Source organism: Dryobates pubescens, chromosome 14, assembly GCF_014839835.1.
Source record: "Dryobates pubescens isolate bDryPub1 chromosome 14, bDryPub1.pri, whole genome shotgun sequence".
Taxonomy (NCBI): domain Eukaryota; kingdom Metazoa; phylum Chordata; class Aves; order Piciformes; family Picidae; genus Dryobates; species Dryobates pubescens.
This window is the reverse complement of record NC_071625.1, coordinates 20,311,162-20,328,695: the sequence shown is the minus strand read 5'-3', so window position 1 is coordinate 20,328,695 and position 17,534 is coordinate 20,311,162. Positions and strand designations below refer to the sequence as shown.

Here is a 17,534-nt window from a genome sequence, read left to right as displayed (position 1 = left end):
AATGAAAATGTTAGCATGCCTCTGAGGCTGCTCACCAAGGATATTGCAAGGGAACCCCCGAGAGGCCTCACCATATGTTGGCCCTGGTTGTTTTCTTTTTGAATCTGCTTTGCTGAGTGCTCCTGATGATTTTTATTCTTTTTTGGAGGTGGGTGATGACTTGAGGCTGCTTGTAGTTTTTATTGGTGGACTGATGAAACTTAAGCAGCGAAAAATTTCTGCAGAGGTTTTGCAAATTAACTCCTGAGAAGGTATTTTGTGAGTATATAGCCTCAGTCTGTGTTCAGACAGCTACGTGCCATGTGTATCTCCAGTTCTGTTTTCTTTCTCTTTAATATCTTCAGCTCTCACACTCAGCGGTGTGAACAAGGGAGGAGGCTGAGACCTAGGTGTGGGTAGTACGCAGGGTACTCACATGACCTGAGACAGCAAGCAGTCCTCATAGGGACAGACTTCTTTTCAGACCTTTAGCAGTAAATTCACCCCTGCAGTTTATTTCTGTTTATTCCTTCTTAGTTTGCTTTGCTTTGATTTCAACAGTGAGTAGGAAGGGAGAGTATTTAAAGACCATAATCCTACATTTGTTTTATATTAGTGTACTTGTGGGATTCTGGCTTACACTAATGCATTGGTCCCTGGAGGAATGTTCTTCATTCTGCTTACCAAGAGCCAACACTGAGAACGGAGGGGGCCCATCCTACAGAAAATGTCTTTACAAAGCAACCACTGTGAGGGACCCTGAACCCTGCCAGGAACTGCAGAGCAGGACAAGGGTATGAAGGGAGGAGTGAGAAAGATGCTGATCACAGAGCCTCAGATTACTTGATAATCTATTTTAGCAGCTTTTAAGACTTCCACCTTATATTCATACTGCTAACAGCTGATAGGTTTTACTGGTTTATTATATTGCCTGAATGTGGAATGAGTGGGTATAGGACAGAGAACCCAAGGAAGGCAGACCAAAGTTGTTTATCCATCATCCTGTCCCCTACAAGGACAGCTGTGGTGCTTAGTGAGAAAGTGGAAGAAACATGGGGAAAATACAGAGCTTCCATATATGCTTCTGCAGGCAGCAGAGGCCCCAAATTGGAGGCTGAACCCAGACCATTATGCTCATAATTCAAGCTGCTGCATACATTCCAGAGGTCCAGTCAGTGCCATAACCACTCTGTCTATTTGCTCCTCAGTGTCTTTTTATCTTTTTATCTTTTTTTGATGTCCTTGGAGCCTTAACTTGTCATTTATGGAGGTCCTTCTTCAGTGATGTGTTGCATCCTAACTTAGAGCCATTGCACATATAGATGGGGCTGGATAGAGATACAGTTATGACATGGCTCAGGGTATGGGAAGCCAAGGCCAGTGTTGGTACCCCAAGTATCCTGCCACTTGACTAATCTTATTGAAATTTTACATGTATTTTGCCTTAGAGCTCATTTCTGAATGCCATCTGGTTCTTAGCACTCTGTTATTGCTAATCTTAACAGTTTGTTGTCAGACCTCCTGTAATGAACACTTCACTATGAAACTGAAGATTTAGGTAGGAAGCCTTCATGAATTCCTCATTAGTGGGCATTGGTTAAAATAACTGCCTGTTTTTCTGCAGTCTATTTCTCTTCCTTAGATTCACACATTGCAGCTGAATCATCAGAGGTTTTTGTTAGCAGCAGGCGCTCTGTGAGAGAGTTAAAGTATTTGGAAAAGACTTCATTCATTCTTTCTGCTGTAGGAACAAGGATGAGGACTTACACTGGAAAACAATAGAACCAGAAAAAGACCACAGAGCAGACAACTCAGCAATGGTGAAGGAATATTTCCTTCCACTTTGTGTCTTGACTGGAAGATTTTATTTCTAGAACGTATTCAACAACTGTTCAAACTTCCTTATTGGTGTGCATGGTTAAACTGTGGTGGTTTCTGCTGAGACTTCTTGAAAGATAGCCATAGAGTTACAGATTTTGGAGGTTACAAATTTTGTTTTATTTTGGTTTTTTTGTTCTTTGTCTAGGTGAAGAACATGTCTGCATCTCTGAGAGGAGACGGGCCTTGTCAAGAATCTTTTATGGCCCTGCTGGGTACCTCAGTCAGCCTAATTTCTTTTCCATGCCAGACATAAAGTTGGAAAAAATAACTGGCTTCTCAAGACCCTGCCCTCCCTCCTTCAAGGAGCTGTTTCTGGACTCTGGATTGTTGTCCCCATTTGCACAAAGCAGCCAGATTCCTGGGTTGGAAACCACCCTTAGTGAAGCCATCACAGGGATGTTCCCATCAAGGGAACTGGCTCAAATGGCCCTGCAGTTTACTGCCAATCCAAAGCGTTTTCAAGAAAACCTCTTTGGAGGAAGGTTCTTGAAGAATTTGATCCAGTTTAACTTCACAGGGGCACTTGGCCCTAGTGGGAAATACAGCATTGGCCAATTTTTCCAACAGCAGGAAAAGAGGGATAACAGCCAAGTCCTGGAATCAGCTGAGGCATTTTCTCTGGAGGTATCAAAGGGGAGCTCTATTTTGAGCACACCTCTCGTGGGCAGCTTTGGCCGCATGGTAACTCTACAGGACAATCAGAATATGATGAAATTCCTTTCCTCTGTTCTGGAATTACCAGAGTTCTTTACTTTTCTTCAACAAGTGATTTCTGTCCCCAAAAGTGTTGCTGAAGATTTAGGTGAAGTGGTGAAACTAGCGCTGAGATCCAAAGACTGTGGTGAGGAGCCAAGGGACCTGTTTGTGCCAACATGCACCAAGGAAGGGAGATATGAAGAAGTTCAGTGCTATGCAGGAGAGTGCTGGTGTTTGGACAATTCAGGCAGGGAAATTCCAGGCTCAAGAGTTCAAGGCAAACGTCCTAGATGTCCCACTGATTGCGAGAAGCAAAGGAGAAACCTGCAAAACTTGAAGCAAAGCCTGCCTGCAGGATCAGATCTTTTTATTCCCTCTTGTACCAAGAATGGAGACTTTCTGCCACTCCAGTGTTATGGAACAAATTGCTTCTGTGTTGATCTGAATGGCAAGACTATTCCAGGAATAAGGGAAAAAGATGGAAACTCAACACAATGTAAGTGGTAGGGAGTGCAAATTCATGGATGCTTCATACTGTGTTGGAAATTATTCCTTCTTCATATTTGATTGTATCTGGAAATACATGGATGACATATGCAAACAATGTTCTCACCTAGCAGTAAAGCAAATCAGCCCTACAGTTGTAGGGGAATTGTGGGAAATACAGTGTATGTAAACCTTTATATCTTAAACCTTAAAAGATGTTCATCTCTTCTCTCAGTGTGTAGGGTAGTCACACATGAAATAGAGAAGCCTGGAAACTTTTCTTGTTAATGAGCATGTCATTGGCAAATGTCTTTACCTAAGTGGGTAGCTAGTGTGTATAACATCCATGATGCCCGTGAGACATGGAGCATCTATGTGTAACTGAATGTGACCCATGCCAAGTGAAAAAGCCTTTTTAGTTCTAGGACCAGGTCACCTGGGCACTGTCACTGACTCATGCTTGTCCTGATAACTGAAGAGCTTCGGTGCCTTAAACCATGAACATCTTTTAGTCTTTTAGCCCAAGAATATATACTCAACTTTGTAGGATGTCACAGGAGTTCAAACACAGTCAGGCCAGAGTGAGTTGCAAATCACCTGTCAGACATCAATTTATCATTGTTGCTTGCTTGTAGACCATCAGCTACCTTTTCTTGCCTTTCTCTTAATGGAGTACAAAAGGAAGAAGGAAGCACCTGGTCTTTCACATTTCTGTCAGCTGAATGCATCAACAGGGAGAAAAGAGCATGAGAAGACACCACTTCTAATTTCAAAATGAATAGCAGTGTCCAGCAAGATGTTAGTGGTACATAGTGAAGAAATTCCTTTGAATAGCAACTTGCAGAATTAGTGGGGAATTTACTGCAATAAGCTGAAACGATAGGGAAATTATATCTAGAAGCCCACCTGTAATGCAATAAAAAAAAAAAACCAAACAGGTTCATAATTCTCTGGTGCTAAAAAGCCAATGAGCTCCTGTGTTTTGCTAGGTTTGTAGATAATCACCAAAATTAAATTGGCAAAATGAGATTTGGCTCCAGAGATGGCAGAAAAGGCTTCCAAAACAAATTCACTCCAGCATTTTGAGGGATGGTATTTTTATATTGAGCAACAACATCCAGTAGAAAATAGAGAGTACAACAGAATTTGAATATTCTGGTTAGGTCTGAGGGGAAATAAAATCATTATCCTGCTATTCAGATGGTCAGTTCTGCAGGGGTTGGCTGAATAAGAACTGCCAGATTATCAGGTGTAGCAGAAAATACCAAGCTGCTATGAACAGATTCAGGAAGGCTTTTAGTGGCATCAAGCACCTATTCCCCTCCCCTGCCCCAGTAAGAACTACAGGCACCTAATGTACTTAAATACCCTATTTAAAGTCATGTCTATATACATCTTTCAGTGCTCACATACCTTTGGAATCTTACCCTGGTTCAGCGTGGGAACTTAATAGCATTAGCTGTCTTAGTAAAGGCCAAAAAGGTGGTTGTTGTTAGCACTGGGATAAGTGACCAAGTTAAAGTAATGGTGTTTATAGTACTAGGAGAGTAAGGGGTATTGTATATCCTCAACACATTCATAAGACGTGGTATGCATGTTTTTCTTTTCCCCAGGCCCAAGTGCTTGCCAAGTAACAGCTGGTCAGGACTTTCTAAAGGCTATGAAACTCCTGTTGTCAGATCCAAGTGCTCTGTCTCAGCTTTCCAGCGTTTACCTCCCACAGTGTGATGCTGATGGTGCCTGGAGGCAGGTGCAGTGCAGTGGCCCTCCTGAGCAAGCCTTTGAGTGGTATGAAAGGTGGATTGCAGAGAACAACGAAGGCAAGCCCTTGCCTGTTGCTAGTCTACAGAACATCATAACTGGATATAAAGAAGCATCTTCCCAAGGCTTTCCAGCTTTTATTAAAGCTTTGTATGAAGCTGGGCACCAGAATGTGTTTCCAGCATTCACCACATATTCCTCCTTCACTGATCTCCCACCTGAAGTGCTGGAAGGAAATGTGATCTATGCATCTGAGAACATTTTACTGGATCCATATATATTCTGGCAGCTTCTAAATGAACAACTAAACTATTACCCAGGACCCTATACTGATTTCAGCACTCCATTAAGCCACTTTGAACTTCGTGACTGTTGGTGTGTTGATAGCAAAGGGGAAGAGCTGCAAGGAACAAAGGCAGAGGTGAACCAGGTCCCAGCATGTAAGTAACAATGTATCTGGTCTTTATTTTTATGACATAAGAGGAAAGCTCTTTCGAGTGCTGTGGTCTTGGAGACAATACATTGTTGGAAAGATCATCATTGTCACTGGCCACCAGAGGCAGGGCAACTAATTTCTGGTAAATACATAGTCTCTCAGCTTTGGGAATAAGGGAGAATAAAGTTCCATATCAAGTTTTGTAGATTTTATAATTTGGACACATGATGCTTTTTAAGAAAATATTTGGCCAGATGGCAAAGGATACTTTGAAGATGGAAACAGTGCATGAAGATTTATATAGGAAATTCAGGATAATACTCTGCAGTAAATTACTCCCAAGAATGCCTTAAAATGAGACAAAAGGAATTTTCTTTACTGTTTCTTACTGCACAGTGAAGAGTGACAGATATCTCTTAGAAGTAACTAGGAGAAAAGTGAGGCTAGCACTGAAATCTGGTAACCCTCTCTCTAGAGGTCTCTACCAAATCTGTTGGGGTGTCTTTGAGGTTACTTCAGCAAGTGACCTGTATTATGAATGTAGTCACTAAACCTACTCTCATGGTATAGTAACTTTTCATCTGGAAGGGACAGCACAATGAATAACAAATTTCCAAATGGATGTGGAGTACCAAAGATGTGGGCAGATGAGAGATGAAAAGGATGAAGTACATCAGCAGAGAGTTATTTTAGCAGATAAACTTTCACAGAGCTGGCTCAGTGTGTTGAACTGCCATTTTGAGCCACTAGGTATATGGAGAAGACAGGACAAGTGTCAGCTGCCACTCTGGACCCAAGGGTAGTATCTTCATTTTCCTTTCTCTCTCTCTCTTCCGACTATCCACTTTTTTCAAATGACAGAAATTGAGGGACAGCTCTGTAGAAACATATTAACCCCACTTGTAACTAATGAGGAGAAAGTAGCTTAAAATCATCAAGGATTTGGCACAAGACTTGGAGAAAGTCTGGATGGTTCTCGGTACTACTCTTGGACTAAGCATTGACAAGCCTCATTTGTTTGCTTAGTTCATTACACAATTAAAAACTGAGTGAGTGGACTGCAGAAGGAAATAGAAGATGCTAATTAAAAGGCCAGTTAATTTTCACATTTTTACTGGTTTTAAATCAAAGCCATTAATCTGATTCTTCAGGTCCTGGTATATGTGAAAGTGTTAAGCAGGAAGCCATGAAATTTTTGGAGGAGGCAGAGCAGCTCATCCTAGCATCCAATCGTTCCCACTTTGCTTTTGGAGAGAGTTTCTTGATGGCAAATGGAATACAGCTTACAGACAAGGACCTCCTGCGTTCTTCTCAGCTCTATGAGTCAGAAGTGGTGGTCTCTGAAAAGCTGTTATCAGGCAGTGACTATGCTCTCCAGCTGGCTGCACACTCAGGTAGGCAAAAGAGAGATGAAAGCTTAATTAAATAGATTAATGCCTCAACTCAGTGCAGGAGTACTCTGTGTCAAATTCAACTTTGCTGAAGAGTAGGTGCAACCCAGTAGGTATAATTAATCATTGTAATTAACCTGCCAACCTCGAACTGATTTCAAATGTCTTATATGTATGACAAGATGCATATGTATGATCTGGACGCTTACCAGCCTTTATGTACTTAGAGCGTTAATTTGCCTTCCAAATTACAGGGAACATTCAGGCATCTGCAGACATGTGCATTTAATGTATCTTGCACTGGCCACTAATGGCTTTTTTTAACTTGTCTCTTACAGTCTTGCATTTCTACTGGCGCAATCACACCACTTCAAAACGCTCTGCTGGGGAAGCAACACAGCTGGGGTTTCTCCCTTACATCCCACAGTGTGATGGCCTGGGAAACTGGGAGCCAATCCAGTGCTATGAGAGCACAGGTGAGCAATTGCTGACAAGATACTCTGGGCTCTCTGAAGAAAGAAAATCTAAGCAGAATTCCAATAAAAAAAGATGGAAAAACTTATATTCTTGTAGCCAAAGTGGAGAGAGGTGAAGCGACCTATAAGATGGGTGGAAAACTGAATGGAGTGAGTAACAAAACTGGCAGCTCTTTTGGGCTCCTAAATAAACGTTGCTGAGGGTGAAAATCTTCCCAGCATGCAAGAAAGAATACTGCAGTACAGCATCTAAAATAAACTGCTCTTCTTCTCTGGCCAGGTCATTGCTGGTGTGTGGATGAGAGAGGACACTACATCATGGATTCCTTGGTCTCACGCTCAGCAGAACTCCCCAAATGTGAGTTGTTTTTGCTCCCTAAATATTTACCTTTGCCTCTTTTAACAAATTTTACTATTCATCAAAAATTCTAGTATGGTATGCATTAAGCAAGGCTTGTTTCTAACCATTGGGGGAAAAAAAAACCACAAATGAGGAATTCTATGCTTGTTTTGCTAATTCATTTAATTTCACTATGTGCGATTTTGGCTTGCATGATTTGAAAATGGACCCTGCTGGTGGCCTTGATTGAGTAATGGGGACTGGACCAGATGTCCATCCAGAGGTTTCCAAATGTTCCTTCCCACCTGTATGTTCCTGTTCTGTAGTTTTCAAACACCAATCAGGAATCTAGGCTGTAGCAGAGCCTAATGCAGATATGTGAAGGAGCTGGGGATGTACCCCTTTCTCTATCTTAGGTTTGAGAAGCTGACTGTATTTCAACATGCATGTATGTTTTCCCCTTACAGGCCAGACATCATGTCAGCGGTCTCGCACCAATGCCTTGCTTTCCAGCTGGAGACAAAGCGATTCAAAACTGGGTGCCTCTGCAGCTGATCTATTCATCCCCTACTGCCTTGAGGTGATTTAACATAAACAACATGCTCCTTAAGCATCCCATATGAATTCCTATTAACTTGGATGCAGATGTCCCACAATAGGGTCTGTGATGCTCTCAAACTATGAAATTGACCAGGAAGGAGTAGATCAGGCAAGGTAATAGACATTTCAAACCAAGGTTATGCCAGAATTTCATCTCATTGGGCTTTCAGTCTCTCAGGGCCTGGTCTGTGTATTAGATTAGATAGACTTTATTTTAATACTTTGTGGTTCTTCAATGTGTTGTGTTAATGGGCAAATAATCAAGTATTTTAACCAAACTTTGTAGTATGTATTGTGACATGTCTGTATTAATATATACTGTTCTGCAATGACATGCAGTTGATTCTTTGTAGACTGGAGAATATGCTGTGCTACAGAGATCTGACACAGGTAGTTGGTGTGTAGATCCTGCATCAGGAGAAGTATTTCAGCGTGGCAACAAAGATTTGGATGGCGATCCTGAGTGTGAGTAATACTTTACCCACAGCCTGTGATGTTAGTGAGAATGCCTCATGCTTTGCAGCACGAGTACTTTCCTTTTCAGAATGATGCTTGTGACACACAGGGAGCTTACAGTTGAAGTCCTCAGTGATATGGTACATACAAGCTCATCAACATCGAAAGAATGTCTGAAAATAGTTATCCTTTACTTTCATAACACCAGGAAAAAAAACCAGTCCAGAAAAACTGATGAACAGGCTTCTATGCATTTTAGTTTTGCTTTCCTTTTCTTTCACCATAGAATATTCTTTGTGCTCATGTATGAGTCTTCTAAGGCAGTGAATCCTGAGCTGTCTAACTGGGCCATGTGCTGACAGTGTGTCCATTTTACACAGACCACATCTACTACATGGAATGCAGTTACATCTATAACACATTTTTATTGTCTTCAAATAAAGACAGAGAATTGTTGAAATCTCATAGGAGGCAGTTAATCCAAAAAACTGAAGAATCTCTGCTTGTAGGAATTGAGATGCCCTACATGCACTGACTCTTCTGAGCAGTATGGGCAGCTCAAGAACCTATACTTCTGCTGGACTTTTTTCTTCAGTTTTCCAGCTAGTGATTTTCTGCTTGCCATCTCCCACAGAAAATTTAGGGGAATAATCTTCTGTCTTTAGGCAAACCTTCTCCTAAAACATCTGTAACAGAGTAGGTAGTCACTCGGAAGATAGTAGTGAGTTTGTAGACTGATGAAAAACTCTGTGAAGATGTTCAACAGGCCTGATAAGGAATAAGTAACTGCATTAACAGAGGAATTAGTTGTGTAATGCTTTGTTGCACAGGTTTGCAAGCTTACTATGTCACTTGCAGATAAATCAAATCAGTAATACATTTGACCTGGGTTTGGACTGAACTTTTGTATCTTCTTGTCAGAAAGTGCCACTTGATGTTAATGTACCTGTTTTGGTTAGTTGTGGGAGACCAGCATCTAAATGGCACCCTATCACACTTATGGCAAAAAAACCCGATGTAAATGCAAAATAACTATCAATATTTTTTCCCCCAACTATTTCATGTATCCAAAGCCATATAACATGTATCTTAATCTTCAGAAATAAATACTGTTGTACTAGTGGAAGTAATTCCCTGTTTCAATAATGATTTGAATTGCTTATGGTTTCATGATCACTTGTCTGTCTTCCTTCTAATAAAACAGTCTGCAAGCATTACTATTAAAGTCTTTAGGACAGTTTGCTGTCTTCAATTCTATGTCTTGCAATTAATTTCTCTCTTTAAAGGTCCTAGTTTATGTAATATCCTGAAGTCTAAAACTGGTTTACAAGAAGTTGGCAAAGGCTATGTCCCACAGTGTGATGGGGACAATGGGACTTTCTCACCCGTGCAGTGCAGCCAGGATCAAGACAGCTGCTGGTGTGTCTTTGACAATGGAGAAGAGGTGCCAGGGACACGAATAAGTGGGGGAAGACCTTCATGTGCAAGTGAGTTCTTGCTTGAGGTTCATTGCCTCTGAGTAAATGCGGGTCTAGAATTTAACTCAGATCTTAACTCTTTCCAGTGTTTAGTTCTATTTAATCTTCTTTGTTCACACCTTCATAGAGACTTTTGCTTGACCAGTATGCTTATTTTTGTGCTGCAGCGGATTTCAGACCTACCTAGGCATGGTGTCCAGTTTTCTTCAAGTGCTTTGTCAGGGAGAAAGGAGAAGGAAATGGATCTTTGAGTTTTCCTTGTTTACAAAGTTGATTAAATCGAAGCAATTGGCCTATGAAACTTAGCTGAAGAGTCAATGGGAACAACTTGCCATAAGCTTGAACCTGTTCCACTCTGGGTTGGCTTTGGGATTAAAAGTTCTTCAACTGACTAGGATAAAATTTGAAAAATGTATTCTTCTGCCATTTCAGCTCTGGGCTTGTGACTAGAGTTGTGAAAAGGATATGCCAAAAATGCTACATATTCACAGAGTATTTTCTGCATGACCAGAGCTGTGAAGCACTGGAATTCACTCATAGTTTCCAAAGAGATGTCCAAATGGAAAACATTTGGAAAAAATTAACTTACGATGGCCTTTAAACATCTTCCCATCACTGAAGTGCAGCAAATCAAATTAAACTTTCTACAAGGCTGTGCCCCAAAGTGTAATGATTAGTAGAAACCAGAGATGTGGAAAAAAGCCCCAAACCCTTCAACTAGTGCGTGCCGGGTGATGCTGTTTCTATAGTTCTTTTGTTGATTTTTGTTTTTTAAATGAGAGCTGTTGGTAGATTTAAGAAAATGAGACCACATGATAAGAAATTTCTTCAGCTTCCTTTTGTGGTTCTGCTATGCAAAGAGCCATGCCTGCTCACCAACCAAATACCTGACCCTGTCTGCCCAGCTGGCTGTAATGCATTTTATTCAATTAAATAACTTCTCAGCCAGCTTGGCAACCACCAACATCATAATGTTTTTGAACTGTCTTCTACAAATAGAGAGCTGTGTGGATGGATTTTATGAAAAGCCACAGGGGGACCTCAGGGTTGTATCTACCCCATGCGTTGTGGTGTTCAGTGGAGATGCCCAGCTAAGCTCTGAAGAAATGATCTGCAGAGGTAGAGTGGAATAGCCAGTGAGTGTAGCTATCCAATATGTGTCTCTAACTCTTCAGAAAAGCAGAGCTGATCAGCCCAATAAATACAGTGCAGCTGCCATCCTGCTTTCAGGTTATAGGCTGATATGTTGTAGAATATGCTGCTGTGTGATATTAATTTTGTGTGACACCCATCGCTCGACAATATGGACTGGTGTTCCCATGGACTCTGAAGGTGAACAGGGGAAAGTGGAAGCATTTCTAGTAGGCCAGAGAAAAAGCAGAACTAATTGTAAGTGTTAAGTCCTTGATATCTCCTTCTGTCCTTGAAAGCTCATTTTTTGTAGATTTCCCTCTAAATTCCAAAGGAATTCATGGAATATGTCCTAAGAAGGGTATAGGGTACCCTGAGATGATTTTACATTTTACTTGCACATCTGTTATTTCTTGGGATCTTGTAATGCTGTACTTTTCCTAGAGGAAATAGTAACTGAATGATTAATGACCTTTCTTCTTTAAAAGACTGAGCTGAAAGAGAGAACTGTTTTGAAAATACAGCGGAAACCTGGCTTTACTGAAAGCTATTTGCTATTTTCTGCATGAAAATGCCATTGAAATAATTTTTAATGATTTTCCTGGATTTTAGAATAGTAATGGAGCTTTTTCATTCTAAACAATTTAGATACTGTGTAAGGATAAAGAAGAAATAGATAATTTCCCCCTTGGTCTATCTAGCCTTTTACCTTTGGTCTTGGGAACTAGTAAAAAGGGAAAGGGGTACTGTCTCACAGTCTTGAAGATCTTGTCTATTTAGCAAAAGAAGGCATTGTTGTGGGAAGATGTAATAAACTTTTTCAATATCAGAACAGACAGCTGTAAACAAGTGATAACTTCACAGTGCATAGTGCACACAATGAGGTTTTCATTAGCTTAATCATTCCATTAGAGATAGAATCCAACTTTTTCTAGTTGACATGTACTGGAGAGATGATGCCAAATATCCTAGCTGTCCTCACACAGATCTCCCATCCTCACGCTCACTTTCCACATCTCTGAGTAGATACAGGAGGGAAGAAACCTTCCCTAGAAGGTCCTAGAGACAATAATTTCCATATGGAAACCTTTAGAAACACTTATGAAAGTAATGTTATTATTCATCTGGATTCTGATTCACTTCTACAGGACCAAGAAACTGGGGCAAAAATAGACCAATGACAAAATGATAACAATAGTTACTGTTCTAACAACATTGTTAGAACAATGACAGACTTGATAATAGGAAATGAGATGACATCTACAGAGGGATAAATGAGCAAATTACCAATTGTGAACTGAAACCTGTGAACCACACCAGGAAACTGTTCTTCACTTACATTTTGGGACTGGTTATTTCTCAAGTCTGCACACCAACTCTCATTGGAACAGAAAATAGAAGACAGCATACAGTTAAGACTAGATTTGACTTGCTTTATCTAGGAATGTGCTAGAGCAATAGACCACAGACTGATTCTTATATACTTTAACTTATACATAATGTGTGATGTTGTTTATACTGGTCAGGTGAAATATTATGATCTTTTGTACAGTAACGTATTTGGGTTCTAAAAGCTTGAGGAATTTATTGAAAGTTTGTTAAGCAAGGATGCCAGGTTGCCACCTTTACTGAAAAAGTGGCTGCATATAGAGTCAGTGAGTGAAGAGAAGGAATTTAGTGGCCCCATTTACAGACTTACTGCAGAAAATGTACTATAAAGAAGACTTAGGAAAAAACTGTGTTTGGCAGTTCAGAGAGACAGATAGGAAGTCCTGAAATGCTCAGTGTGCACTGGCTCCTAGATTCATCTTGCAATGTTTTAAGCTTTAGCTGAAGCGGCTGCTAAGTTAAGGAATTAATCTTCATATATCCATCAGAAGAGGAGAGAGAGGCTGCTCTGACCTGAACTACCAGCAGCATTTGCCTTTCTCCAGTGACTAGGGAGGTTGGGACTGATCTGAGCATTGCTATTTGGAAAATAATTATATATATACACACCAAGCAAGTGAATTGTATGATATAAAACTATCTTTGTCATTATAATTATTTATAAGTGAGGAAGTTGGCTTTTCCTCCCTGTTTTGTAATTCTAAAACTCGTAAGAGTTTAATATTACTAGATATATTCAGTAATTAGGTTGGGATTTGGCTAATATTGAGTGAAGTGGTTGGCTTGTTCTGATCAGCAGAAATCAATTATGATTGTAGTTAGCCTGCTATAACAGTCTGTAAGAGTGTCCTATCAGGGTTGAAATGACTGGCCTGATGCAGAGTGAGCTGGCAGGGTAAACTCTGAGCTCCTGTTCCAAAGCTGTATACTACAGTTAAGGATTTGCTGGGTCACCAGAAACATCCTGATGCTGTTGAAGATGCCACAGTATCGAACTCCTGATCTTAGTTTCCAAACTTCATTCTGAAAGGAACTGAGATATTATTTTTTTTGGGCCCTGCCTATTTCCACTGGATGTCTTTTGTAAAGATTTGTTCTGCTGATGGTTAGAAACCTACTTCTCATTTCCTGCTTAAATTTATTCATGACTGTTTAAACTTATCTGTTCTTAGAAATGATGCATGTAACTTTCTGGACTCATTGCATTAGCCATCAAAATCAATATATGTATATTCATCAGCTTTAGTAAATTGAACCATGCTGACATCAAACTAGATCCAAGTTGATATGAGTGGGCAATGAACAGAATGCTGTCCATTTCTTCTCTGTTGATAGGAGGGTTTGTAGACTCTTTGCCAAAGTGCTTCATAGTATGCTGTTAATGTATCCCTGTTCTCATGTACCTAAAGGTCCACAGTGTGCTCTGCCATTTGGAGTCTCGTCTGTTCTCAATGGAGCTGTATTTTGTGAAGACATTTCTGGACAAGTTTCAAGCATTCAACAGTGCTGGCTGGTGTGTCGCCAGGGCTTCCACAGTGCCTCTTCCAACACATCCTTTCAGTGTGATGTGCAACAGCATCGATGGGTCTCGGCTGCCCCGCTCTCCCAGGCCTGCCAGAGTAAGTCTGAACTGTCATGAGCTGGGGAGGCTGCAGACCCCTGTAAATACATGCACAGAAATCCAGTTTCATCACAAAGCTGCTGTGTGAATGACAATAATTGCATGAAACAATTTTATGGTAGTTGCTAAGTTAAGGTGCAGCATATTAGTCCTGTCTTCTGCCATCTTCATCTGTCTCTTGGCCGGCTCCTACGCCAGAAACAGTCCTGCTTTTCTGTAATAATACAGCTATAAATAGTTATTCAATCTATATGCAGATTTTTCTTAGTTACAAGATGCTGGCACCATGAAGTGGTTCTGATGGAACCACTTAGTCCTGGAGGAACAGATGAGCACCAGATGTTTGAATTTGGCAGGACTGGACTGTTTATTTGCATAATCAAGTCACTGTTACTTCTGCATCTTTTTGCAGCAGTCTGTTCTTTTAGGTTTATTGTTGTCTTTGTTGGCTGACTAGTGATACTTTTCAAACCATTTTTCTTTCAAGAAAAAAAAATGGCACTTTAAATCTTGAAAGAATCAGCTGTGTATTCTGAGCTCACATAATTAGATATTAATGTTGGCCTTTTCAATTATTTCAAGTAGACATACATTCTGATCAAAATCTCAGTTTGTAGCAGTGCTGAACTTTGAGAATGGAGACCTTGGTGCCAAATTTGCAGCTACTCTTCATCTCAGCATGGGTAAAATCCATTGTAGAAACCCCTGTATAGAGACATTTCCAGTTGTTAGCCAGGTCTTCTATTCCAAATGTAAGTTATTTTAAACTTTTAACTTTCAGATGAAGGCTTTTGTCTGTCTGTAATTATGTATTCTACATTTTTGTAGCGTGTTATGAAGTAACCCATGTTTGCCTGATGGGGATTGAATAATCAGAGAGAGGGGAGTGTGTGGCAAACTGAGACAAGATGCAGTTTAATGCAAGCTCAGGACTTCCCCTTGTAATCTGCATTTGAAATAGAGCTTGGTTTTAAGGAGAAAGAAGAAAATTCCCAGCACATCAGAAGGCAACTGAATATACTTTATGCTGTTGGAGAGTCCAGCGCAACAATTAGTAATTTGTTCCTATGGGCAGTTACCCAGACTCTTAAAAGTTTTATCTCCTGTTCTTTATGTGTGCACTTACAGATTGTAGTTAAGTCAACTTTTTTGTACTCTCTGATAAACAAAACAGATAGAGGCCTTTCTGCCTTGAAGGAAGAAGCAGACTTTTGTGTCCTCTGGTGGGAGCACCATTTGCCTTAGAACTTTTCCAGGCTTTTCCACAGTCATTTTGAGCTGAGGGACTAGGAACTGCACTTCAGCACTGACAACTGTATCACATGGAATGAGGGTCTGTAGAGAAGATGAATGATTGAGAGCTCTGTAGCTTGTCCAGGCCTGTGGAATAAGCTCCATTTGGAGGTGGCATGACAGCATTATTACTGTGCTGAGTCTGAGATAACAAACTCTCTGTGAAGTTTGGGATTGGTGTAACTCAGTGGAGACAAATTTATACCTTTTTATTTCCTGGCTAAAAAATGGTTAAATAGATTTCCATTTTGTGATTGATGAGCTCACAGATTTCTCATTAATTTGTGTGGTTCTCATCACTTTGATTTGCTATCAAAAATCTGGAAGGCCCTTGTAGATGTCCACATCAGCATTATTATTAAGCAGTCAAATTTATTCTCAGTTAATTTGATGAGCTAGGTTTCTGAAAGCCCATTTGAATTAGTATTAATTGCTTTAATTTTTAATTCCTTTTTAAATAGAAGTCTTTTTATGACTTCTTTTTTTTTTATGACTTCTTTTTTTAAGAAAGGCAAAGGTTGATAGAAGGTTGCCTTCCTGTTTCTTTTCTAAGTATGGGCATAAGATCAGCTTTCATCTACTTCTTGGGTATCTGCTAAGGATTATCAAAAATTGTCATTAATGACTCAGATTTTTCTTTACCCTTCTGTAAGTTAGTGCTCGAGTTTGAAATACCTCCTTATTATTATATACCACTTGGCTTGTCCCCTAGTGCAAAACACATATAGTTATCACCTAGAAATGAGGAGATGCTATTCAAGGAAGATAAAAATTGGTGTTGTCTTTTTTTCAGAGTAACTTTGAAATCCAATGTCTACATTACTAAGGCTACTAAATGCCCTTTCTACTTAATTTTCAGAGCTCCAATTATTTCAGACAGTCCAAGCTCAAATACACTTTCAAATACTACTGCCTCTTGAGAAGACATGTAGTTCTGACTACTCTGGATTACTCCAGGCATTCCAGATATTTATTTTAGATGAATTGAAGGCTCGTGGTTTATGTCACCTCCAGGTAACTTCGATTCCTTGTTGGCTGTTTGGTTGGGGTTTTTGTGTTATAAGAAACCAAGGGGTGAGACACAAAGTAGAACTTTGCCTGTTTGAAGAGGAAAGCATGCCAGAAAATGTGTGAGGATTGGCAGTACCTTCATATAGATGACTGGGAAAACAGGATGCATATTTTTCACTGACAAGTACATGAAGGACAGCTATGATGAGAAGGGAGACTCTGTTTTTACAAAGAGTCACATGGTAAAGACAAGGGGCAATGGGGACAAGTTGCTACTGGGGAGATTAGGATGCAAGAAAATTGTTTTTCATCGTTTGAACTATTAAACATTGGAATAAACTACCAGGGGAGGTGGTGGATTCTCCTACGTTAGACAGTTCCAAAGCCCAGCTTGACTGGGTGCTGGACCATCTCATTTAAACTATATTCTTACCCTGAAAGGTTGGATTGGATGATCCCTGAGGTCCTTTCCAATGTGGTATTCTCTGAATCTATGACCCCACATTGGCAGATCATCTTAAATGTAGCCATAGAAGTCATGTAACATCAGTCCAGTATTCATTTCAAGTAGGTTTTGCTGGAAGAGAACATTTTGACTGTTCTTACAGTAAGCAAAGTGTTGCTTTTGAGCACAGCAGAGTGCAAATGAATAGGGAAAAGCAAGAACTAGAAAGTTCTCAGGTTGGCTAATTTAATTCTGAATTTGAGGTAAATGCATTTGGAAACACGGGCTCAGTTTCTCTCTGTGATGATTCCACTGTCTATGTTCAATGCCTGAGCACGGACCGCCTCGGGGTGAATATCACATGGAGGACTCAGCTGGAAAACATCCCAGCAGCTTCTCTCCCTGATTTACATGATATTGGTAAGTTTTGGGTTCTTGGTTATTTGGCTGGTTTTTCACTTCTGATATTTCTGTAAATTAAACCTACTTTCAACTGTTTTGCTTCCCCATGTCTACTCTTAGGAGGCACTAACAAGGTATTTGAAGTGCCCACTGAAACAGTCTGTCTTTAAAACACTGGAGCTGCGGATTTGAGCTTTTGGTGTTGATACATTTTTCTTTTCAGGCTGTGACTGCACAGTGGAAAGGAGCTATAATTTAATAT

General features: G+C 40.2%; 1 protein-coding gene across 1 annotated transcript in view; it reads left to right on the top strand.

Moving 5' to 3' along the window:
- The window catches only part of TG (thyroglobulin), a 135,102-nt gene that overhangs the window by 10,696 nt on the left and 106,872 nt on the right, over window positions 1-17,534 (top strand). Inside the window, exons 9-19 of the mRNA XM_054167162.1 lie at window positions 2,006-3,052; window positions 4,656-5,243; window positions 6,391-6,633; window positions 6,969-7,106; window positions 7,387-7,464; window positions 7,914-8,026; window positions 8,400-8,511; window positions 9,789-9,989; window positions 13,910-14,119; window positions 16,274-16,428; window positions 17,134-17,290. Of these exons, the coding sequence (XP_054023137.1) occupies window positions 2,006-3,052; window positions 4,656-5,243; window positions 6,391-6,633; window positions 6,969-7,106; window positions 7,387-7,464; window positions 7,914-8,026; window positions 8,400-8,511; window positions 9,789-9,989; window positions 13,910-14,119; window positions 16,274-16,428; window positions 17,134-17,290 (3,042 nt within the window). The remainder of the gene's footprint in view (window positions 1-2,005; window positions 3,053-4,655; window positions 5,244-6,390; window positions 6,634-6,968; window positions 7,107-7,386; window positions 7,465-7,913; window positions 8,027-8,399; window positions 8,512-9,788; window positions 9,990-13,909; window positions 14,120-16,273; window positions 16,429-17,133; window positions 17,291-17,534) is intronic.